General features: G+C 46.9%; 1 protein-coding gene across 2 annotated transcripts; it reads right to left on the reverse strand.

Moving 5' to 3' along the window:
- Nucleotides 1–2,799: 2,799 nt before the first annotated feature.
- Nucleotides 2,800–24,106, reverse strand: PRDM14 (PR/SET domain 14). 2 transcript variants are annotated; one of them, XM_025394351.1, is made up of 8 exons: nt 24,014–24,106; nt 21,603–22,326; nt 20,887–20,940; nt 20,638–20,795; nt 18,648–18,918; nt 11,135–11,337; nt 7,441–7,542; nt 2,800–3,878 (listed from the first exon to the last, which is right to left on the reverse strand). In XM_025394351.1, exons 2-8 carry the CDS (start codon nt 22,300–22,302, stop codon nt 3,651–3,653), a joined length of 1,716 nt encoding a protein of 571 aa, XP_025250136.1. In that variant the 5' UTR covers nt 22,303–22,326; nt 24,014–24,106; the 3' UTR covers nt 2,800–3,650. The 2 variants fall into 2 exon arrangements, with proteins under 2 accessions (XP_025250136.1, XP_025250134.1); XM_025394349.1 differs by lacking the exon at nt 24,014–24,106 and adding an exon at nt 23,587–23,744.

Here is a 24,106-nt window from a genome sequence, read left to right on the forward strand (position 1 = left end):
AAATATGTAACCCTAGCAATATGACCAAAACTTTGAGTAAACAGATATTAAACGAAATGGTCCCCCAAATTTTCTAGTTAGTGTAGGATGCATTATCCATTATACAGTATTGTTATTTGATTATTCAATTACTGGCACGCGTGTATTTGAATGACTGTTAGAAAAGCGCAAAATATGGCCGGGCACGGTGGCTCAAGCCTGTAATCCCAGCACTTTGGGAGGCCGAGACGGGCGGATCACGAGGTCAGGAGATCGAGACCATCCTGGCTAACACGGTGAAACCCCGTCTCTACTAAAAAATACAAAAAACTAGCCGGGCGAGGTGGCGGGCGCCTGTAGTCCCAGCTACTCCGGAGGCTGAGGCAGGAGAATGGCGTAAACCCGGGAGGCGGAGCTTGCTGTGAGCTGAGATCCAGCCACTGCACTCCAGCCTGGGCGACAGAGCGAGACTCCGTCTCAAAAAACAAAAAACAAAAAACAAAAAAAAAAGAAAAGAGCAAAATACAAAACAAGAAACCCTGCCTCCCTTTGCTGCTATTCGAGTTCAAAGAATGAAGTTGTTAATCTGAATTATTCAATGAGTGAAAAAATTGGGATCACACCAGTTTCTGATGACTTGCTTTACTATTTGATTTAAAAGTAATGTTTAAACCCATAACAGTAAGAAAGTGTTTCAAGTAATACATTTTGAACCAGCCGTTAAGGAAAGGCTGCCTAATTATACAATGAGCCCCCATCTCTTTGAAAGACCATTGTTCTGTCTTAATTAACATGAAGTAAAACAGTCCTAAAACAACAGGGCACATTCCCATTAGGATAAATTACTCAGACTTCAGCAAGGCAGCAAGTAATTCCCTAGAGTAGAATCTGTCACTGCTTTTCCACCTGCACTATATCTATCTCTCAAAGGACTGGGCTAGAGCTGGGAACCTCCCTCTGGAAGGGGCATCTGTTTCATATTGAATTTGCTCCATTTGTGGCCATGGGTGGAGGGTGCAGCAGATCCCCAGGCGGTCAGCAGAAACACGGCTGTGATGGGACAGATCCTCAGCAGCTGTGGCTGCCTTCGAAGCACTTTTATCCTGCTCATTCTGGTCTCAAATCTTCCACGTGGTATTTCAGTCTGTTGTTGCTTTACTTAATATTGAGAAGAATGGGATGGATAGTCTCCAGAAAAATGCTATTTTCCTTTTTTCTTTTGAGACGCCGTCTCTGTCACCCAGGCTGGAGTACAGTGGCACCATCTCGGCTTACTGCAACCTCTGCCTCCCAGGTTCAAGCGATTCTCCTGCCTGAAACTCCCGAGTAGCTGGGATTACAGGCATGCACCACAATGCCCGGCTAATTTTTGTATTTTTAGTAGAGATGGGGTTTTGCCATGTCAGCCAGGCTGGTCTCGAACTCCGGACCTCAGGTGATCCACCCGCTTCAGCCTCCCAAAGTGCTGGGATTACAGGCATGAGCGAGCCTCGGCACCTGGCCCAGAAAAATGCTATTTTCTTAACAGGATCCATAAACTGGGCATAGAGGCTAGTTAGGAGGCTGGGCTCTGGAGCTGGGCAGAGGTGGCTTTGCCTCTTAAAGGCAAATCAGCTTGCCCCACTTCTTTCATCTCTCTCAGTCTCAATTTCCTCATCTGTAAAGTGGTAAACTCAGTGGCATCATCTCACAGGGTCAATGCTCCATAGATGTTGGATATTATGATCCACATATGAGTTGAGTCTGATGTCTCTGTGCACGTTAGAGAAACCCATTCCCCGAACACTTGCCTCAGCTGTAGGATACCATGCAGAGCACATTTTTCTTTTCAGTGGGCCTCTGTGTGTTTGTCTGTGCTCTGCATTCTGTATTAGCAAGAACTAGCTAATTAGAAAAACCCCCAAAATATCCTGTCTATTTCATACTGTCTATTCATCAGTAATGAAATCAGGTTTAAACCTAGAGCAATATCGGTATCTTTTTTTAGCCTATCTTCATTTGCTTATCATATTTCTTCCCCAATTACTTAACATCACAGATGGTGGGACAAATAACTTCTGTGCCCTCCAAGTAACTTTGGAGCTAAACACATTAACTGGCATTTGTCATGTAGTGGGGGAGGGGTGGGAACAAAGTGTTTAAAATTAATCAAAATAAAGATGGAATATTAATTCATGACTGAAGATAGTTACAATACTAATGAAGCTCTGACTCGAATGAGTTCTTATTTATTTGTATTTATTTATTTGAGACAGGGTCTCGTTCTATCACCCAGGTTGTGCACCGTCACGGCTCACTGCAGCCTCGACCTCCCAGGCTCAACTGATCCTTCCACCTCAGTGTCCTGAGTAACTGGGACTACAGGCATGTGCCACCATACCTGGCTAGTCTTTTTTTTGTTTTTTTTTTTTTTGAGGGACAGGGTTTCACCATGTTGCCCAAGCTCGTCTGGAACTCCCGGGCTGAACCAATCTGCCCACTTTAGCCTCCCAAAGTGCTGGGATTACAGCCATGAGCCACTGTGCCCAGCCAAATTTTTATTTGTATTTAATTTATTTATGTATATTTTAGAGGTGGGAATCTTGCTGTTTCCAGGTTAGAGTGCACTGGCTATTCACAAGTGTGATCACAGAGCACTACAGCCTCAAACTCCTGAGCTCAAGGGATCTAAGCAACTGGGACTACAGGTGTTTGCCACCACACTTGGCTTTAAATTAATATTTATTCATTTATTTATTTAGTGGGGTTTTTGTTTGTTTTTGTTTCTGCCAAGTGCACAGTATGATAAGTGAATTTTTAGAGAATTTGTTCTAGGCCTGATGCAGTGGCTCACACCTATAATCCCAGCACTTTGGGAGGCCGAAGTGAGAGGATCAGTTGAGCCCAGGAGTCTGAGACCAGCCTGGGTAACATGTTGGGACCTGCCTCTCTGTCTCTTTATATATATAAAAGAATCTTTTCTATAAAGAAATATAATACATGATGACCACATAGTATAACTGGAGGCCCAAGGCAAAGAGTAGAGAAAAATCTACCTTTTTCTTGGCTCACTGCAACCTCCGCCTCTGGGTTCAAGCAATTCCCCTCCCAAGTAGCTGGTATTACAGGCATGCGCCACCACACCAGGCTAATTTGTGTATTTTTAGTAGAGATGGGGTTTCACCATGTTGGCCAGGCTGGTCTTGAACTGCTGACCTCAGCTCATCTGCCCATCTGGGCCTCCCAAAGTGCTGGGATTACAGGCGTGAGCCACCCGGCCAACTGCAGGGACTTCTATAACCCATAAAAGGAAATAGAATCTGAATCCCTTGTTTTTACATTGTCTCCACACTCTGAGGGCTAGTCGTTTTTGGGGTTTTTTGTTTGTTTGTTTTTGTTTTTTTTGAGTCAGGGTCTGGTTCTGTCACCTAGGCTGAAAAGCAGTGGGGCGATCTCAGCTCACAGCAACCTCTGTCTCCTGTGCTCAAACCATCCTCCCACCTCAACCTCCTGAGTAGCTGGGATCACAGGCATGTGCCACCACCCCCGGCTGATTTTTGTATTTTTTTGGTAGAGATGGGGTTTCACCATGTTGCCCAGGCTGGTCTCTAACTCCTGGACTTGAGTGATCCACCTGCCTCGGCCTCCCAAAGTGCTGGGATTACAGGCATGAGTCATTGTGCCTGGCAGGGCTAGTAGTCTTCATGAAACTTCATGTGGGAGTAGAATGTTTCTTGATCTGAGAAGATTTTCCCACAGATGCTGCATGAGCAGCCTTCATCCTCCTTGTGTGAACGCCGGACATGGCTGTCATGGGCAGCATGGGATGCAAAAGATTTACCACAGTACTTGCATTTGAAGGGCTTCTCCCCGGAGTGCTGCCTGATGTGTGTGCGGAGTATGCTGGAGGCAGTGAACCTCTGCAGAGAACAGAAACACAGAGTACAAGAAAAAGTCAACTTCCATGAGCTGGACAACCAATTAAACTAAGGCGTCAATTTCATTGTTGCTCATCCTTACAGACAAACCTTGAGTTTTAAGGACAAAGAGCACTTCTGGTCATCAGCAGTAGCCTTAATCAGAAAGGACTCCACTGACGTGTCCTTCTGCCTGGTTTTGAGAAGCACTGGATGTTAGAACAGTGGTTCTTCAGTGGATAGATTATCTGGAGGTCCAGTTTTTAAAAAAGCAGATTGCTGGCTGGGTGCAGTGGTTCATGCTTGTAATCCCAGAACTTTGGGAGGCCAAGGTGGGTAGATCACCTGAGGTCAGGAGTTCAAGACCAGTCTGGCCAACATGATGAAACCCCATCTCTACTAAAAATACAAAAATTAGTCGAGCATGGTAGCATGCACTTGTAATCCCAGCTACTTGGGAGGCTGAGATGGGAGAATTTCTTGAACCCAGGAGGTGGAGGTTGCAGTGAGCAGTTATTGAGCCACTGTACTCCAGCATGGGTAACAGAGTGAGACTCTGTATTTAAAAAAAAAAAAAAAAAGCAGATTGCCAGCCTGGGCAACATAGCAAGACCTCACCTCTACAAAAAGTAAAAAAAATTAGCTGGGCGCGGTGGCTCACGCCTGTAATCCCAGCACTTTGGGAGGCTGAGACGGGCGGATCAGAAGGTCAGGTGATGGAGACCACGGTGAAACCCCATCTCTACTAAAAATACAGAAAATTAGCCGGGCGCGGTGGCGGGCGCCTGTAGTCCCAGCTACTCAGGAGGCTGAGACAGGAGAATGGTGTGAACCCAGGAGGTGGAGCTTGCAGTGAGCCGAGATCGCGCCACTGCACTCCAGCCTGGGTGGGGGACAGAGCGAGACTCCGTTTCACAAAAAAAAAAAAAAGTAAAAAAATTACCTAGGCATGGTGGCATGCACCTATGGTCCCAGCTATTTGGAAAGCTGAGGTGGGAGGATAACTTGAGCCCAGAAGGTCGAGGCTGCAGTGAGTTATGATGGCACCACTGCACTCCAGCCTGGGTAACAAAGCAAGACTCTCTCTTAAAAAAAAAAAAAAAAAAAGACTGGGCACGGTGGCTCAAGCCTGTAATTCCAGCATTTTGGGAGGCCGAGACGGGTGGATCACGAGGTCAGGAGATAGAGACCATCCTGGCTAACACGGTGAAACCCCGTCTCTACTAAAAAATACAAAAAACTAGCCGGGCGAGGTGGCAGGCGCCTGTGGTCCCAGCTACTCCGGAGGCTGAGGCAGGAGAATGGCGTAAACCCGGGAGGCGGAGCTTGCAGTGAGCTGAGATCCGGCCACTGCACTCCAGCCTGGGCGACAGAGCCAGACTCAGTCTCAAAAAAAAAAAAAAAAAAGCAGATTGCCAACCCTACCTAAGAGAGTGTGACCCCAAAAATCTGACATGAGACCCAGGAGCCTGCATTTAAACAAGCAATTCTGATGTGGGTCCTAGGATCATACTTCAGGACAAACCTCATTACAGAAGGAGAAGCTAATATCGACCAGAAGCTAATATCGGCCAGTGTCTTTGCATAAGTCAGTGCTTTACTGGTTTTCTTCTTCTTCTTCTTCTTTTTAATTTAAACTTTTTGAGATGGTTTGTAGGTTTGTTTTATTTGTTTGTCTGTTTGTTTTGAGACAGAATCTCACTCCATCACCCATGTCGGAGTGCAGTGGCGCGATCTCGGCTCACTGCAACCTCCACCTCCCAGGTTCAAGCGATTCTAGTGCCTCAGCCTCCCAAGTAGCTGGAATTATAGGTGCACCACCATGCCCAGCTAATTTTTGTATTTTTAGTAGACATGATATTTCTCCATGTTGGCTGGTTTCAAACTCCTGACCTCAGGGTGATCCATCCACCTTGGCCTCCCAAATTGCTGGAATTAAAGGTGTAAGCCACTGTGCCCGGCTCAGCGGTGTTTTTCTATGCCAATTATTTTCATTCTATTGACACACACTTTGGAGGTATTAGTTGCCCTAATCTGGTAGACTCATGTTTTTATTCATTTTGAGAGGCTTAGAAGTAGCTGTAGGACAGCCTCTACTTCTTTTGCGGCTTTATTGTAAAAAGTAAATGACTCAGTGACAGAAACATAAGCTATACCAGTGCTTTCCAACAGGGCTTTCTGCAATAATGAGAATATTCTGAACCCACGCTGTCCAGCTTGGGAATCACTAGCCACATGGAGCCACTGAGCACGTAAAATGTGGCTAATGCAACCTAGGAACTGAATTTTTCAACTTTACTTCGTCTTTACTAATTGAAATAGCCACATATGATTAACCGCTAACTGCACATTGGACAGCACAGAGCTATTTTGGTGTAATATGTCTAAAGTGTGGTCAACCTATTGTTTCTATTACAGCAATGTCTAACCACATGACTCATTTGTTTTTACAACTCTGTATTCTGTGTAACATAGACTAGATGCCGCTTCTGCAATGCTCCTATAGAAAATTACATCAGTAGCATCCTTCACAGATTAAAGTAGTAATAGTATCAGTTAACATTCCAGTACTACTTTTTATGTTGTGCCAGGCACTGTTACAAGAGTTTCATATATTTTACTGATGTTATCCAACAACTTGGTAAAGACTAATCTCCCCAGTTTATCAATGTGGAAACTAGCAGGAGTTCATGGATTTGCTCAGGGTGGCACAGCTAGGTAAGCACCAGAGGCAGGACTTGAAACTTGGCCAAGTTTGTGCTCTTAAATACTACGAAATAGTGAGTTGTTTTTTTTTTTTTTGTTAGATGGTGTTTCACTCTGTCACTAAGGCTGGAGTGCAGTAGCATGATCTTGGCTCACTGCAACCTCTACCTTCGGGTTCAAGTGATTCTCCTGCCTCAGCCTCCCAAGTAGCTGGGATTACAGGCATGTGCCACCATGCCCAGCTAAGTTTTGTATTTTTAGTAGAGATGGGGTTTTGCCATGTTAGCCAGAATGGTCTTGAACTCCCTATCTCAAGCCGCCTGCCCGACTCGGCCTCCCAAAATGCTAGGATTTCAGGCTTGAGCCACCGCCCCCCAGCCCCTTGTTTTTTTTGAGAGAGAGAGTGTCTCATTCTGTCACCCAAGCTGGAGTGTGCAGTGGTGCAATCTCGGCTCACTGCAACCTCCACTTCCTGGGCTCAAGCAATTCTCCAGCCTCAGCCTCCCAAGTAGCTGGGACTACAGGCATGAGCCACCAATGCACGGAAAATTTGATTATAAGCGTGAGCCACCACACCTGGCTAGTGCTTTTAAATACTATGTAATAGGTCATCAGGTCTCCATAAATTTGGAATGTATTTTACTACATGTACCCTAAATGCCAGCTTGGCAATAGGAGGTTGGTTATATTTAACCATCTTTAGCAAAGTCGAGCATATTTAGGGGTGGAAATGAGGACTGTGCTGATACTTGACTAACATTTACCAAGAACTCATTAAGCCAGGCTTTGTTTCAAGTTCTTATACATAGACACCCAAGCAGAGCTCAGGACACATCCCTTAGTAAGAGGTTCCATTTACCTTAGTACAATACACACACTGGTATGGTCTGTCTCCAGAGTGGACTCGCATGTGTTTGTTAAGGCTGGAAGACTGAGAGAAACATTTCCCACATGTAGAACACTGAGGTGAAAAAGAAAAATATAGTTGAAATCACACCTTCCTCTAACAAGTCCATTTCAATCTTGCATTTACCTGGGGTTAGAGAAGAACTCTTTTTCAAAAAAAATTATTATTATTTTTTTTGAGACAGGATCACAATTTGTTACCCAGGCTGGACTGCAGTGGCACAATCACAGCTCGCTGCAGCCTGGAACTCCCAGGCTCAAGCAATCCTCCCACCTCAGCCTCCTGAGTAACTGGGACTACAGGTGGGCGCCACTAAGCCAGCTAACTTTTTTTTTTTGAGATGGAGTCTCGCTCTGTCATCCAGGCTGGAGTGCGGTGGCGCGATCTCAGCTCACTGCAAGCTCCACCTCCCGGGTTCACGCCATTCTCCTGCCTCAGCCTCCTGAGTAGCTGGGACTACAGACGTGTGCCACCACACCCGGCTAATTTTTTGTATTTTTAGTAGAGATGGGGTTTCACGGTGTTAGCCAGGATGGTCTCCATCTCTTGACCTTGTGATCCGCCTGCCTCGGCCTCCCAAAGTGCTAGGATTACAGGCGTGAGCCACCGCGCCCGGCCCAGCTAACTTAAAAAGTTTTTTTTTGCAGAGATGAAGTCTCACTATGTTGCCCAGCCTTGTCTTGAACTCTAACAGATCCTCCTGCCTTGGCCTCCCAAAGTGCTAGGATTATAGCCGTGAGCCACGGCACCCGACCTGAGAGAACTCTTGCTTCAGATGTGGAATGTGGGAGCTGAACAAGTTTGTGGTGTATGGCAGAGGCCTGAATTAGTCCTGCTCTCTCAACAGGTAGCTGCGTGACTACAGCACATCAGTTAAATTTGGAATCTTAGTTTTCCGATCTTGCTCATGGGCAAAATACCTGCTCTGCCTTCCTCACAGCGCTATGAGTCAACTACAAGCACTGTACAATTAACTCAACAATTATCTATGATTTACAGAGTACCTACTATGTGCTCCACACTGCTAGAAACCAGGAGCTAGAAGTCAAGGAGGGGTGGCAATGAACATGTAAGCCTCCATGGCAAGGCACAGTAGCAGATGATCTGAGACATGTTGAACTTTCATGAAGAGGTTAATATTTTGTACACACGCTGTGAATAATTAATGTTGTTTCTCCAAAGTCTTGACCTTGGCAACTCCTCTCGAAACTGTCTCAGGAATTTCACACCAGGTGAAGTAAACTACGAGAGAGGTGCAAGCACCGGAGGGGTTGCCAGGGATAAAGCAGAAGGCCTTTGGTTTTGACATCACTTTTAAGGAAATTACGTTTACTAAAGAGAAAAAACTATTTTCCTCTGAGAAAGGTTTCCGAGCTTTCACATCCTCTTTCCAGGCATGCTTAGGCGCAGAGGAGAGAGCAGATCTTTTTATTTATTTATTTATTTATATTTTTGAGGCAGAGCCTCACTCTGTTGCCCAGGCTGGAGTGCCATAGCACGATCTCAGCCCACCGCAACCTCCGCCTCCTAGGTTTCAGCAATTCTGGCATCTCAGCCTCTCGAGTGGCTGGGACCACAGGTGTGCACCAAGTGCCCATCTCTACAAAAAATACAAAAAATTAGCTGAGCATGGTGGCGCGTACTTATAGCCTCAGCTCAGCTACTTGGGAGGCTGAGGTGGGGGGATTGTTTGAACCTAGGAGGTGGAGGTTGCAGTGAACTGAGATCATGCCATTGTACTCCAGCCTGGGCAACAGAGCAAGACTGTCTCAAAAAAAAAAAAAAAATTTTTCTCCACTCTACTGTAAGAGCACCTCATCTGTTGAAGAGTAAGCTATCATCTCACTATCACCAGCTTCCTCATCAGTCCTGTCATCTACTGACCTCCTGGTCGACAGTCCTCTAATTTCAAAGAGAGCGAGCATTCTATACATCTTCCGTAATCTGGTTTTTGCTTGATAAGACAAATTTTTTTTTTTTGAGATGGAGTCTCACTCTTGCCACCCAGACTGGAATGCAACGATAGTCTCCGCTCACTGCAATCTCTGCCTCTAGGGTTCAAGCAATTCTCCTGCCTCAGCCTCTAGAGTAGCTGGGACTACAGGTGCTCGCCACCACACCCGGCTAATGTTTTTATATTTTTAGTAGAGACGGGGTTTCACCATGTTGGCCAGGCTGGTCTCGAACTCCTGACCTCGGGTGATCTGCCCAACTTGGCCTCCCAAAGTGCTGAGATTACAGACGTGAGCCGCTGCGCCTGGCCAGTAAGCCATCATTTATATAATTAGTTTTGTGTTGATGAACATGCAGTCTCAAACTTTTCACTATCAGAATACTGGATAGTTTTCACTTTTGTCCGTCTAATAAGCGAGAAATACCTTCACCATCCTGATATTTTAAAATCCTTTTAGAATTACACAAATACATGATAATTGTAAATGTATTCAAATTTTATAGTATAATAAATATATAGTATATATACACTATATATACACTATATATACTATATATACAAATAATATAGTAATTAAGCATGACTTTTCCAGAAGCTTAGGAAGGAAGGAAGAAATAAGGACAATTTTATGATGATTACTCTCAATTTTCAAAAGAGGAAAATGGGCTCAAGATCGTAGCTGCCTGAGGTAGTTCCGACAAGGCCAACAGTTAAGCAAGAATCCATCTGTGTCCTGTGCCTGGCCGGGCGCCGTGGCTCACACCTGTAATTCCAGCACTTTGGGAGGCTGAGGCAGGAGGATCACGAGATCAGGAGATGGAGACCATCCTGGTTAACATGGTGAAACCCCGTCTCTACTAAAAAAAAAAAAAATACAAAAAATGAGCTGGGCGTGGTGGCGGGCGCCTGTGGTCCCAGCTACTTGGGAGGCTGAGGCAGGAGAATGGCGTGAACCCGGGAGGCGGAGCTTGCAGTGAGCCGAGATCGCGCCACTGCACTCCAGCCTGGGCGACAGAGGAGACTCCGTCTCAAAAAAAAAAAGGAATACATCTGTGCCCAAGCCTTGTCCTCCTTTTAATTAAGCCTAAGGGTATATTTGTACTTTTTTGCACCAAGCCTAGCAGAGCATCCAGGTATCTGGAATGGCTCCCTAATGTCATTACTGCTTTTCTGTCTTACAAAATCCTCGGCCTGCGGTAGAGGCCTTCCGCTCTTTGGAAGCACCATGCCTTCGCTTCCTCCTCACCTATACCCGTCAACACACTTGCACAGATATGGAACAAGGTGCATTTCCCCAGGAGCACATGCCAGATTCTTTCTTGCCTGGAACGGCTCGACCCTTTTTCCCTGCCCAACTAACCCTGCCACCAGTATAAACTAGATACCCCATTTGTCCTCCTATACTTGGCTCAAGGCCACTTCTGTGCATCTTTCATAATCCACGTGTCCAGGTGGCCGTGGACACTCCTTCCTCCATGTTCCTCCCTCTGCTGGTACATGCATCCTAACACGTGTGTATCGCTGTGCCTATTCACGCATGCCTGTTGGGTAATACTATCCTCTCCTCCTTCAGAGGGTGTCCGTCGGCAGCACAGCCATGCAGCTAGCACCTACAAGGCAACTCCCCGTGTTCAGGAGCTTGGGAAGGGAGACAGAACGTGATGGCGGGTCGTGTGTCCTCCTAATACTCACCTTGTGAGGCCGGTGCTTCTCATGAACATGAAGAATGTGGATCCGAAGCCTGTCCCGCTTCTCAAAGGACCGTTTGCAGAGAGAACAGGGAAATTTCCTATCGCCCTTGTCCACACAGGGGGTGTACTTGAGGTGCTTATCTCTGTAATATTTGTAGGTAAATACCTTCCCACATCTTTCACATCTGTAGCCTTCTGCAGACTCTGTCAAACACAGCAAACACAATGTCTCTTCAGTTACTTTCCTCCCTAGTTCCTTCAAAAGGTATTTTATTTATTTGTTTATGTATTTATGTATTTATTTATTTATTTTTAGCCAATAGTTCTTTTGGCTACTTAAAGAGGAATTTTCTTTTTTTTTTTTGAGACGGAATCTTGCTCTGTTGCCCAGTCTGTAGTGCAGTGGCACAATCTTGGCTCACTGCAACCTCTGCCTCCCAGGTTCCAGCGATTCTTCTGCCTCAGCCTCCCAAGTAGCTGGGATCACAGGTGCCTGCCACCACGCCTGGCTAATTTCTGTATTTTTAGTAGAAACAGAGTTTCACCATGTTGGCCAGGCTGGTCTCAAACTCCTGACCTCAGGTGATCCTCCTCCCTTGGCCTCCCAAAGTGCTAGGATTACATGCGTGAGCCACTGTGCCTGGCCAAGATAATCTTTTTTTTTTTTTTTTTTTCTTTTGAGACGGAGTCTTGCCCTGTTGCCCAGGCTGGAGTGCAGTGGCCGGATCTCAGCTCACTGCAAGTTCCACCTCCCGGGTTCATGCCATTCTCCTGCCTCAGGGTTCCGAGTAGCTGGGACTACAGGCACCCACCACCTCGCCCGGCTAGTATTTTGTATTTTTTTTTAGTAGAGACAGGGTTTCACCGTGTTAACCAGGATGGTCTCGATCTCCTGACCTCATGATCCGCCCGTCTCGGCCTCCCAAAGTGTGGGATTACAGGCTTGAGCCACCACGCCCGGCCTATTTTTATTTTTTTGAGACAGTCTTGCTTTGTTGCCCAGGCTGGAGTGCAGCGGTGCGATCTTGGCTCACTGCAACCTCTACAAGTGATTCTCCTGCCTCAGCCTCCTGAGTAGCTGGGACTACAGGGGCGTGCCACCACACTCGGCTAATTTTTGTATTTTTAGTAGAGGTAGGGTTTCACCATGTTGGCCAGGATGGTCTCCATCTCTTGACCTTGTGATCCACCCGCCTCGGCCTCCCAAAGGGCTGGGATTACAGGCGTGAGTCACCGTGTCCGGCCAGCAAGATAATTTTTAAAAACCATTTTACTCCATATACCAAACATATACCAAAATGAAAATAATAGTGTAATAAACCCTCAAGTGCCAAACACCAAGCTTTGACCAACTCATAACTAATTTTGCTTTCATTTATATCACCACTCCCCATAGTAGATTATTTTAATACTAATTCATCCTTTGACTCAAAAATATCTAACTGTAATCTTTAGAAAATGACTTTTTTTTAAAAAGCATAATTGTGGCTGGGCACAGTGGTTCACACCTGTAATCCCAACACTTTGGGAGGCTGAGGTCAACGGTTCAAAACCAGCCTGGTCAACATGGTGAAATTCCGTCTCTACTAAAAATACAAAATTAGCCAGGCGTGGTGGTGCATGCCTGTAATCCCAGCTACTTGGGAGGCTGAGGCAAGAGAATCACTTGAACCTGGGAGGCGTAGGTTGCAGTGAGCTGAGACTGTACCACTGCACTCCAGCCTGGGTAACAAGAGCAAAGCTCCATCACACACACACAAAAAAGCATAATTGTGCCAGGTGCAGTGGCTCACGCCTGTAATCCCAACACTTTGGGAAGCTGAAGTGGGCAGATCGCTTGAGCTCAGGAGTTTGAGACCAGCCTGAGCAACATAGTAAGATCTCATCTCTATAAAAAAATAATAAAAATTATCTGGGCATGATAGTACACGCCTTTAGTCCCAGTTGCCAGGAGGCTGAGGCAGGAGGATTGCTTGAGCCTGGGGAAGTTAGTTGAGGCTGCAATGAGCAGTGATTGAGCCACTACACTCCAGCCTGGACAACAGAGCAACATCTTGTCTCAAAAAAAAAAAAAAAAAAAGGCATAAACATAATGTATCGTTGCTACACTGTCATACCTAAACAATTAACTCTTATTCTTTTATAGAAACATATATGTACTTATATACACACATATATATTTGTTTAATTACTTTCTGGTCAGTCCATTCAAATTAGGATTCAAACAAAGTCTACATGTTGTATATGGTTGCTATGTCTCTTAAACATCTTAACCTATAGGCTCTCTTTCCCTTTTGTTCCTTGAAATGTACTATTGAAGAGACCCTTCCACTAGCCCCATTTAAGAGCAGTGCAACCCTGCAGCTCTTGAACACATTCCTGCCTAGCATTTGTTACAAGGTTAATACACTGAGGCCAACCTATTTCTCTTTGTGCCTTTAAGATCAGCCTGAGTTACAAGCTCAGGCAGTCACCAGGACACCCGCAGCTGACTTCCCAGGCTTCACAGTGCTGTTCCATTCTACGAAGTTCGAGGGACCTTCTTAGTTTATACTTCATTACTCAAAACTTGTGGCAGATTCCACAGCTAGAATCTTTGTGTGTAGAGTAAGGGTGAAAGCATCTTGACTTCCCTAATGCACAGGGTTACTGTGATGACTAATTTAATTCTAATACTTACTGAGTCTTACCAATGTGAGTGATACTATCACTGAATGGCAGGTAAGACTGAGAGAGGTAAATCTGTTTTTATCAATGGAGGAGGGAGGAGGAGAGAAGTTAGAGAGGGTGTAGCTAGACTCTAGCAAAGCAGGTCCCACATCCAGGGGTGTCTATGTGTTGGGGGAAGGCGACAGAACAGGGGCCACCTACAAAAGCATCCCTGCAGAGGACACTCTGGATTCCAGAGGATAAAGTGGCTTTGACTATGAATGCACCACTGAGACTTCATTGTTTGACCCCAGGGAGGAAGAGCAGCCAAGAGTGAGTCTATATGCAAGAGTCTGCAGATAGAAATCTTCTCAGCATCAGGACAGCAGGGAAGCTGTCCATCAGGGACTTTGTTAGTTGACAACTACATCCCAGGCACATTTAACAGGTGGCTAAGGAAATAAACTATTCATTAAGTAAATAACCAGGAAGGCAACTACCAATACCAAGCCGATCCATTGCCCTGCTCTGTCTATCACTTTCATTGAGGTGCTAATACTCTCAGAATCCCCGTGCCGGGGCACTTTTTTGGCACAGAGGTAGAATTTTTATTGGTCAGAAATACCTGTCCTTCCTGCTTCCTGGGGTGGGAAGGGAAGAGAGGGTCAGCAATTTTACAAACATAAGCAATAAAGCACACCAAAATTTAGAATAGTTTCAGTACTGAGTTCGCTTAAGAACAACCACTTAAGCAGAACTGAAACCTAATTTCATCTTGTTCCCTATCCTTCCTAATTTTATCTTGTTCCCTATCCTCCCTCCCCCTATCTCTTCACACTCCACACCCCAAAACACACACAGAAATTCCCTCTCCCTCACAAGAGGGGAATGCTTACATATTCAAATAACCCGCCCACATACAGTCTAGACCCTTCCCTCACCACTCAAGACCTTAAAGGGGAAGGCTCCCACCTACCACCAATCCTGGCCAAAAAGCCTTTGGGGAAAAAAACTCATTTGAGAATGCAATGGGATTTTAATTTTTCTTTCCTTTTTATCACATCCAAACCATTCATATTAATAGATTAACAAATTAGCATTCATTTATAATTATTCCCAACAAATTAAGTCGTTTACAAGTTTCCCTCCATTGTCCAAAATATATGTCCTCAAAACAATGCTGTAAGCATCAGGTATCACTTGATTCAGAACTGTAACACAAGTATCTTCTCTACATGCTGGGTTTCCCCCACACTCAACCATCATAAGCCTTCATTCTGTTGCTTGCTCTGATTGCCTCTGATATCTGCATACTATTCCAGTTAATAGCATACAGGTTGAGTATCCTTTTTCTGAAATGCTTGGGACCAGAAGTGTTTTGGATTTCAGGATTTTTTCCAACTTTGGAATATTTCATATACATAATGAGGTATCTTGGGGATGGAACCAAAGTCTAAATATAAAGTCTATTTATGTTTTGTTTTATACATACTTTATACACATAGCCTGAAGGTAATTGTTTTTTTTTTGAGATGGAGTCTTGCTTTGTCTGCATCCTCCGCCCCCCAGTTTCAAGCGATTATCCTGCCTCAGGCTCCTGAGTACCTGAGATTACAGGCATTCGCCAGCACACCCAGCTAATTTTTTTGTATTTTTAGTAGAGACAGGGTTTCACATTGTTGGTCATGCTGGTCTCAAACTCATGACCTCAGGTGATCTGCCTGCCTCGGCTTCCCAAAGGGCTGGGATTACAGGCATGAACCACCGCGCCTGGACCACCTGAAGGCAATTTTACACAATATTTTGCTTTATTTATTTATTTCTTTATTTTGAGACGGAGTCTTGCTCTGTCCGGCCTGGGTGACAGAGTGAGACCCTATCTCAAAAAATAATAATGATTTCTCAAAAGGATAATGATAACCATCTTGTCAGTTATTAAGCAGGTACTTTTTTCAAATCCATTGCTCACTTTTCTTTCTTTTTTTTGAGATGGGGTCTCACTTTGTTGCCCAGGCTGGAGTGCAGTGGTGCGATCTCAGCTCACTGCAACCTCTGCCTCCTAGGTTCAAGTGATTCTCCTGTTTCAGCCTCCTGAGTAGCTGGGATTACAGGCATGCGCCACCACACCCAGCTAATTTTTTGTATTTTTAGTAGAGATGGGGTTTCACCATGTTGGCCAGACTGGTCGTGAACTCCTGACCTCAGGTGACCCACCCACTTTGGCCTCCCAAAGTGTTGGGGTTACAGGCGTGAGCCACCATGCCCAGCCTGTTGACTTTTATTTCAAAAGGAGTTGGTACATTTCGGGAAGTGACCAACAGGTCTTGGTTTGGTGCTAAGTACGAGACAACTTAGAGCTCCATAGATCATAGAGAATCCCAACCATTTTTGCCTCCATTCCTATCTTTACCTACATTCCCACACCCACACCACCCACCAAAACACTTCTGGTCCCAAGCGTTTCAGAAAAAGGATACTCAACCTGTATGCAGATATCAGAGGTGATCAGAACAAGCAACAGAATGAGGGCTTATGATGGTTCAGTGGCGGGGAGAACCCAGCATGGAGATAAGATACCTGGGGGAGTAGGAAGATAGTTCACCAAAACAATTCTGACAGCCCCTCATCATTGGGACCATTATTTATCATTAGATAAATAATGACTGCTCATTATTTATCCCCTGATTTCTGGTGGACACTTCCCTGCCTTCTGCTTCACTATTCCCTGAGTCTGATTGCCTTCCCTCTCTCCCTCTGCCTTACACGTGCCTTATTTCATTTCATTCCTAAGCAGCTTTTTCCAACTTAGTTCTAATGTCTTCCTCTCACTCAGTACGCACTGGGATCCAGAAGCAGGAGATACTAAGGTGTTTAGGGTTATTTCCTGCCCTGAAGCATCTCAGTCTAGCAGGAAAACAGGCATGCAGATGCAATTCACTCTTTTTTTTCTTTTTTTGAGACGGAATTTCGCTCTTCTTGCCCAGGTTGGAGTGCAATGGTCCAATCTCAGCTCACTGCAACCTCCGCCTCCCAGGTTCAAGCAATTCGCCTGCCTCAGCCTCCCTCAGTAACTGGGATTACAGGCGCCCACCACCATGCCCGGCTAATTTTTGTACTTTTAGTATAAACAGGGTTTCGCCATGTTGGCCAAACTGGTCTTGAACTCTCAACCTCAGGTGATTCACCTGCCTCGGCCTCCTAAAGTGCTGGGATTACAGGCATGCGCCACTACACCTGGCCCATTTTTTTAAAAAAACCTGTTCCTTACACATTTATTATATCATAATAATTTGCCTTCTCTCTCTCTCTCTTTTTTTTTTTTTTGAGACAGAGTCTTGCTCTGTTGCCCAGGCTGGAGTGCAGTAGCATGATCTTGGCTCACCACAACCTCTGTCTCCTGGGTTCAAATGATTCTCCTGGTTCAGCCTCCCCAGTAGCTGGGACTACAGGTGCCTGCCACCATGCCTGGCTAATTTTCGTATTTTTAGTAGAGAAGAGGTTTTTTGTTTTTTGTTTGAGACAGAGTCTTGCTCTGTTGCCCAGGCTGGAGTACACTGGTGCGATCTTGGCACACTGCAACCTCTGCCTTCCAGGTTCAAGTGATTCTCCTGCCTCAGCCTCCCAAGTAACTGGGACTATAGGTGCATGCCACCACACCTGGTTAATTTTTTGTATTTTTAATAGGGACGGGGTTTCATTCACCGTGTTAGCCAGGATGGTCTCAGATCTCCTGACCTGGTGATCCGCCCGCCTCAGCCTCCCAAAGTGCTGGGATTACAGGCATGAGCCACTGTGCCCGGCCTGAGATGAGGTTTTACCATGTTGGCCAGGCTGGTCTTGAAGTCCTGACCTCAAGTGATCTGCCCACTTCGGCCTCCAAAAGTGCTGAGATTACAGGCGTGAGCCACCATATCCAGCCTGCCTTCTCTCTTATTTACAGCCATATACATTTATCTTGTATATAAATGTATATACAAGATAATATACCTCCTACTAGATTAGTAGTTCCTAAACTTTAGTGTATCTAGAAATCACTTGGAGAGCTTATTTAACGTGCAAATTCCAAAGTCTCACCCCTGGAGTGGGCTGGTGGTTCCCTAGCCCCTTGCTGCTGGAATGTGGTCCAGGGACCAGGACCAGCAGCACAGCCTGGAAGTTGATAAAAATACCAAATCCTGGGCCGCTACCCTGAATGGGAACCAGCATCATGAAGATCCCCGGGTATTCATTCCCACATTAAAGTTTGAGAGTGAGAGTCCAGCTCAATATTTCTCAAACTTGCCTGAGACCCATTGTAGGCAATGTATTTTATACTCGACACCCAGCATACACACATATGCCCATGTGAAATCGAAATTTCACAAAACAATCCTTACTCTTAAGTGATTCCCATCAATATTTTCTATTCCACTCTACACTTATTCTTTTTTTTGTTTTTTAAATGTGGGTCTCGACCGCTAAATTGATTTCCCACCCCACTAAGACATGCAACTCTGCAACCCACCATTTGAAAAACACTGCTCTGGTGAATTGACTTCAGCTACATTAGCCTGGGCAGAGATGAATCAGAAACTGGCTCCCCCATGGTAAAAGTTACGTCCATTTAGTACATTTTCTTTTACTCTTGGGGTGGAAGGTCGGGAAGAAGAGCAAGTATCTTTATAAATAGGAGTAGCTTCCGCAGCTTTGGGAAACTGAGGATGCTTTCCTTCACCTGGGTAATGCCCTCCTGGTTAGAGACACTCTCGGTTAGTCCTCTGCATTAGCCTTTAGGAGGCAGGAGCTGCGCATGGAGGGTTTGTGGAAAAGAGCCCAGTCCTTCTACTGGAATGCCCTCACTGGGCGAGGTAAGGGTGTGCACTCACCTTCAGAGGGCCCAGATGGCTGCTTCCCCGGCTCTGTGACCTGAAGGCTCACGGGAATGTCCAGAAATTTCTCATAGCAGTCTCCATACCACACAAGGAGCTCTTGGTTCTGATGGATCTCTTTGCAGCTCTCATAAAATATATGCCCTTGACACTGCACGGCAACTAGGTTCTGCTCCTTGGGGAAGCGGGCACAGTTGACATAGGACATCCAATTCCCTGTACCTCCTTTTCCATCTATAAAGTGGCTTAAATGACCATCTTCAAATATCTAAATGAAATAAGACATGAAGTTTGTATTGTACTTCTTTTTTGGTCTAATCTACAAAATAATTTTTTAATACTTATAACCTAAATATCACACTTGAGTCCACCAAATAAACTTCTATCATTCCGATTTCTATGTAATTACAAGTGGTTTATAAATCTACTTATGCCAAGGTAGATTTGTTAGTTTAAGGACATCTCTGTAGGTAATGTCACATATTGGGTTTTTTTTGTTGTTGTTGTTGTTTTTAGAGACAGAGTCTTACTCTGTCGCCCAGACTGGAGTGCAGTGGCTCAATCACAGCTCACAGTAGCCTCGAATTCCTGGGCTCAAATGATCTCCCACCTTAGCCCCCTGAGTAGCTGGAACTAAAGGCATGCACCATCACGCCTGGCAAATTTTTAAAAAATTTTTTGTAGGGACAGGGCCTCACTGTTTCCCAGGCTGGCCTCAAACTCCTGGGTTCAATTGATTCTCCCACCTTGGCCTCCTAAAGTGCTGGAATTATAGGTGTAAGCCACTGAGCCTACCTAATGAAACATATTCTAAAAGATTCTTACTATAATCACTTTTTTGATTCCCAAATTCCTATAGTGAGCATGTTAATTTCATAAACAGAGGTAAGTGAAACAAAAACATCGTATTTAATTCTACCACTTAAACACAACTGAATAGTTTTATATTTTACTCCCACTTAGTTTTCACGCATATTAATGGAGCTATGAATTATTTCTTTCAAGGCCAAGTTTGGTGGCTCACGCCTGTAACCCCAGCACTTTGGGAGGCCAAAGCAGGCGGATCATGAGGTCAGGAGTTTGAGACCAGCCTGGCCAACATGGTGAAACGCCGTCTCTACTAAAAATACAAAACTTAGCTGGGCATGGTGGCGCATGCCTGTAATCCCAGCTACTCGGGAGGCTGAGGCAGGAGAATTGCTTGAATCCAGGAGGTAGAGGTCGCAGTGAGCTGAGATCACGCCACTGCATTCCAGCCTGGGTAACAGACAAAGACTCCGTCTCAAGAAGAAGAAAAAAAAAAACACGAAAAATTATTTCTTTCTCTGCTGCTGGTAATTTCACTGTCTCCAACATTTTGTTATTATAAACAACCCTGGGATTAACATATTCCACATAGTCCCGATTTCAGATTGTTTTCCTGTAGTATATTCCCAGAAGTAGAAATTCAGGGTCAAGGGACTTTGAACATTTTAAGGTATCTGATACATTCTGACAAATGGTTTTCTCCTGCAGGTAATAAAATGCAGTCCACTAGCATATCCCTAATATATCATCACTAGATCTTGAAGAGTATGTTGTTTTTTTTAAAATCCTTGACTAATTTTATAGGTGAATAATATTGAATTTTAAAACTTGTTTTTATTCTCTTTAGCATACTTTCAGCACTCTATAATATCTAAAGCATTTGGTTTTGTCTATATATATAATACAATGCATTGATTCTTTAAATGTATATTCCATAGTTAATCTTCCAGACTAAAATGACGTAAGGCACCCACAAAACACAGAATTCATGCAGAGGTGCTATCCTCATGGAGCAAACGCTGGCCATTCCTTCCTTTTACAGGCAACACAAACCACAGATATCTGCCCTGGATGTCCTCTCTCTCTGACCAGGACTCTCCCAGAAAGGCAAAGGCCAAGATTTCCCCCCACTAGTCTCCCGCACCATTTTCAGCAGCAGACCCATCAGAAACAGATTTACCTCCCACATCACAGAATTGTCTCCATAGGTCTTCACTTCACTGGCGTTGACCACTTTACCTTGAAAAGGCCCAAACCTGACTCCTTTGGCAATAAAACTACTGCAGAACACACCAAAATGTGGGACTTCACCAAACACAGTCTGCATGAGGCATAGACCTAGGGGAAAGCAGAGGCAGGAAAAGAGAATGAGGAGAGTTGACTCGGCATTAGTTCAGGGAAAGAAATCCATGCAAGGAGTCCTGCCTACCTTCTGGAAGTTGAAGGGAGTCTTTATCCACAGTTTGAGGAAGAGAATCAGACCCTAGCAAAAGGCAGGTTAAAACAAAACAATTTTTCATTAAAAATGTATTATAAAGTGCTTTTATAAGGTGTTTCCCTCCTTAACTCCCTAGAAGTAACCATCATCCCAGTTTGATGTTTATTTGTTGTTTCTATTTTTCCCTGCTCATTTTATATGGTCTGTTCATATATGATTTCACTGCATACAATTCCATATACAATTTCTCATTTGAGACTCAGAACAGCCTCATGGAAGATTATGTAATTAACCTCATTAGGCAAATTCAGAGAATTTGAGGATCATAGGTAATGCTTGATTAGTCAAAGAAGACTGGTTGGAAGTCCAAAGGTTGGAAGTCAAGGTCAGGGTAGCTAGCTGAGCTAGGACTCTTAGGTGTGAACTGCTGAAGGCTGTCACTGCATGTTAGCATAGAATCTGAACCTACCTGGGAGTTCACTGCAGGAACCATTTCTCTCTTGGTCCTTAGCTCTCACTAAAACCAACCTTGGTCATGCAGTTAAGCAAGCAGGGCCTCAGAAGTGAGCCTAGACGGCCCTGGCTCTCACGGAAATACCTCCCCCTTTCCGCCCTCTACAGCCTCAGCTCCACCTGGAAGCACCTCTTCCCCATCCTGCCTGCATTCCCATCCAATTCGACTCCCAAATGGTGTGAACTCCCTTTACCAGAGCTGTCTGTGGGGACCAGGAGGCCTGAAATCGCATGGTGCAGGCTGGCTGGGTGATCCAGGCTGGGAGTGACCCCGTACAGAACGAAGTGCAGGTCCTGCTCCGTGAACTGGAACCGAGCAGGGGACTTCCCTTCTTGGTTGGAGGGTTTGGGACCATTCTCTGACTGCTTGCTGGGTGAGCAAGGTAATAACTGGGAGGTCCTAAGCCCCTCAGGTAACAGAGAAGCATCCACAGGGGGCGGTGGAATTAAAGTGTCAGGTCCACAACACGGGCCACTCTCGTTGTCGCCACCAACGATTTGGTGGCCCACATCTTCACTGCTGGCAGCCGTGTACTCGTGGCTGCTGCTCAGGAAGGGCGGCACTTCCCTGGGGACGTGGGGAATTGGGTACCACGGTGGCAGCTTGCTGTACCAGGGTAGATCATAGAGAGACTCCCTCTGTAGGCCCAGACCCGGGCTCAGCAAGGGAGGAGCCATCCGGAAGGCGAAGGGGGGCATGGAGGGGACAGCAGACGCGGCGGCCTCCAGTTGCCGGAAAGGTTGGAAGTCTTCCTCCACGGTGGCCAGGCTATTTCTGTAGTGTCCATAGGCCGGGAAAGGCGTGTAGTACGCGGCCAGGTTCTGCGGGCTGCTCTCCGGCGGGTAGCACACTTTGTCCTGAGTCGCGGCCTCACCTGGCCGGGGTAGAGCCATCCCGGGCCCGCACGCTCGGCGGCTCTGCGGAAAAGCGGGCGCCGCTGAGGACACCGCGCGGGAGCTGCCCGGGGTCCGACCCGCGCCTCCCCGCCAGCCTCCTCCACCCGAGCCAGCCCCAGATCCAAGGCAACAGTATAAACGCCCCCAGTGCGATCCCGCCAGCCCTCTCCCACAATTAAGACAAAACGAAAAACAGCAATAGAAGCAAACACAAAAAAGCCCCAATTGGAAATCTGCCGGGATCTCGTCTGACTCTTAATTCCGGGTTAGTGTTGCCTTCGCCTTCCCTCTCCAAGCACCCCTTCACCAAGCCCGGCCGCTTTCCCACACTCGCTCTCCGCTTTCCGCCCCCAACCCGGTTCCTGCAAAACCCGTTGAAGTTCCCTCTCCTTCCTTCTCCTCTGTCCTACAAAACTCTTTGGTAGGGTCTGAGGGAGCCGCGGGGCCCTCCCAAACCCGGGGCTGGGCCGGGAGCCGAGCGCAGGCGGTCGGAGGGCACTGGAACAAGCGACAGCTCCAGGCGCTCCTGGGCCCTCAGCTGGGAAGAGCCGAGGACCCTGGGTCGCACCGCGCAGATGGAGACGCGCTCCCTGAGCCCCCGGGCAGATCCAGGGACACCGCGACCTGCTCCGGCCCAGCGGTCTGACCCCGCGGGTCCTGGCGGTCCTGATGCCCGCAGGGGAGGGGCGCGCCACTTTTGGCTGCCCTAGGATGCACCGCCTGAACCCCTTTTTCCCTTGTGGGCAGCGTCTGCCACATTCCCCGGATCCCTCGGAAACTCCAGTCATTCTACCAGGACTACTGGGGCCTGGGGTCGTCCCTCGGGAGCCGCGTGGACTAGCCCTGGCCAGGTAGAGGCGGAGAGCCTCGGCTACTGCCAGTCCTCCCGCCCCCGCACCGCCAGGAAAGGATGGCGTTTTAATAGACAGGCAGCAAGTTCACCGAGGCCGAAGAATGAAGCCCCTTTAGGGCCGGCGGGTCTTGAGATCAATGAGCCCAATAAGAAAACCAAGCAGGGTCATGACTCAGAAATTAAAGAACACGGGGTCAGGAGAAGAGGTCAGCCACAACACAGGCAGCGGCCCGTCTCCTCCCGATCCTCCAAAGGCCCCCCTCTCCTGGCCTCCTCCGACTTCAGGGATCTGCAACTTGGTATTCAAAGCCCCCGAGAGGACAGAACGACCATCCAAAACGAACTGCGCCAGCGGGTGCTGCGGCTCTCCCCAGCGGCCCGGGAAGACCACAGCCCAGGGCCCCGGGCACGCCCTGCCCCGCGCCTACCTCCGACACCACCTCCGAGAGCGCCACCGCGGAGCAGGCGCCTCCAGGGCGCTGCGGGGCCACTCGGGCTCGGTAGACTTCGGGCGGGCCCTGAGGGCTGAGCCAGGATTAAGAGGGCGGGCGGGGCCGCGGGGCATCAAGAGGGCGAGGGTAGGGAAGTGACCCGGCCCACGCAGATCCCCGCGTCGTCTTCTCCCCGCCCACTACTGCCATTGGCCGAATCTCGACTAGCCCTCTGTCCCCTGGGGTCGCGCACTTAACTCATCAGTTCTCCAAACCCTCCCTGGGACCCTAGTGGAGAGCACTCTCCGCTGGCCTTCTAGGGCAGGCACTATTGCCGCTCCAGGCGTGCGGAGTCGGGGAGCAAAAAGCCGGACACGTGTGCTACCCAGGGCCCCCATATAAGGTCCCCCGCGCGCGCACACACCCTGAACCGGAGCCCAGAAGGCCTGACTGGCGTCCCGGGGTCGAGCCCCTTACTCTCCGCTCCCAGTTCGGAAGAGCACAGCCAGCCCGAAGG

This window comes from Theropithecus gelada, chromosome 8, assembly GCF_003255815.1.
Source record: "Theropithecus gelada isolate Dixy chromosome 8, Tgel_1.0, whole genome shotgun sequence".
NCBI classification, from domain to species: Eukaryota; Metazoa; Chordata; class Mammalia; order Primates; family Cercopithecidae; genus Theropithecus; species Theropithecus gelada.

Coding starts and splice junctions, on each gene's coding strand:
- PRDM14 (XM_025394351.1), bottom strand. CDS start 22,302: ATGGCTCTACCCCGGCCAGGTGAGGCCGCGACTCAGGACAAAGTGTGC. Junction 20,941..21,602: donor GGTCCCCACAGACAGCTCTG/GTAAAGGGAGTT, acceptor GCCTTTTGCTAG/GGTCTGATTCTCTTCCTCAA. Junction 18,919..20,637: donor ACAATTCTGTGATGTGGGAG/GTAAATCTGTTT, acceptor TATTTCATTTAG/ATATTTGAAGATGGTCATTT.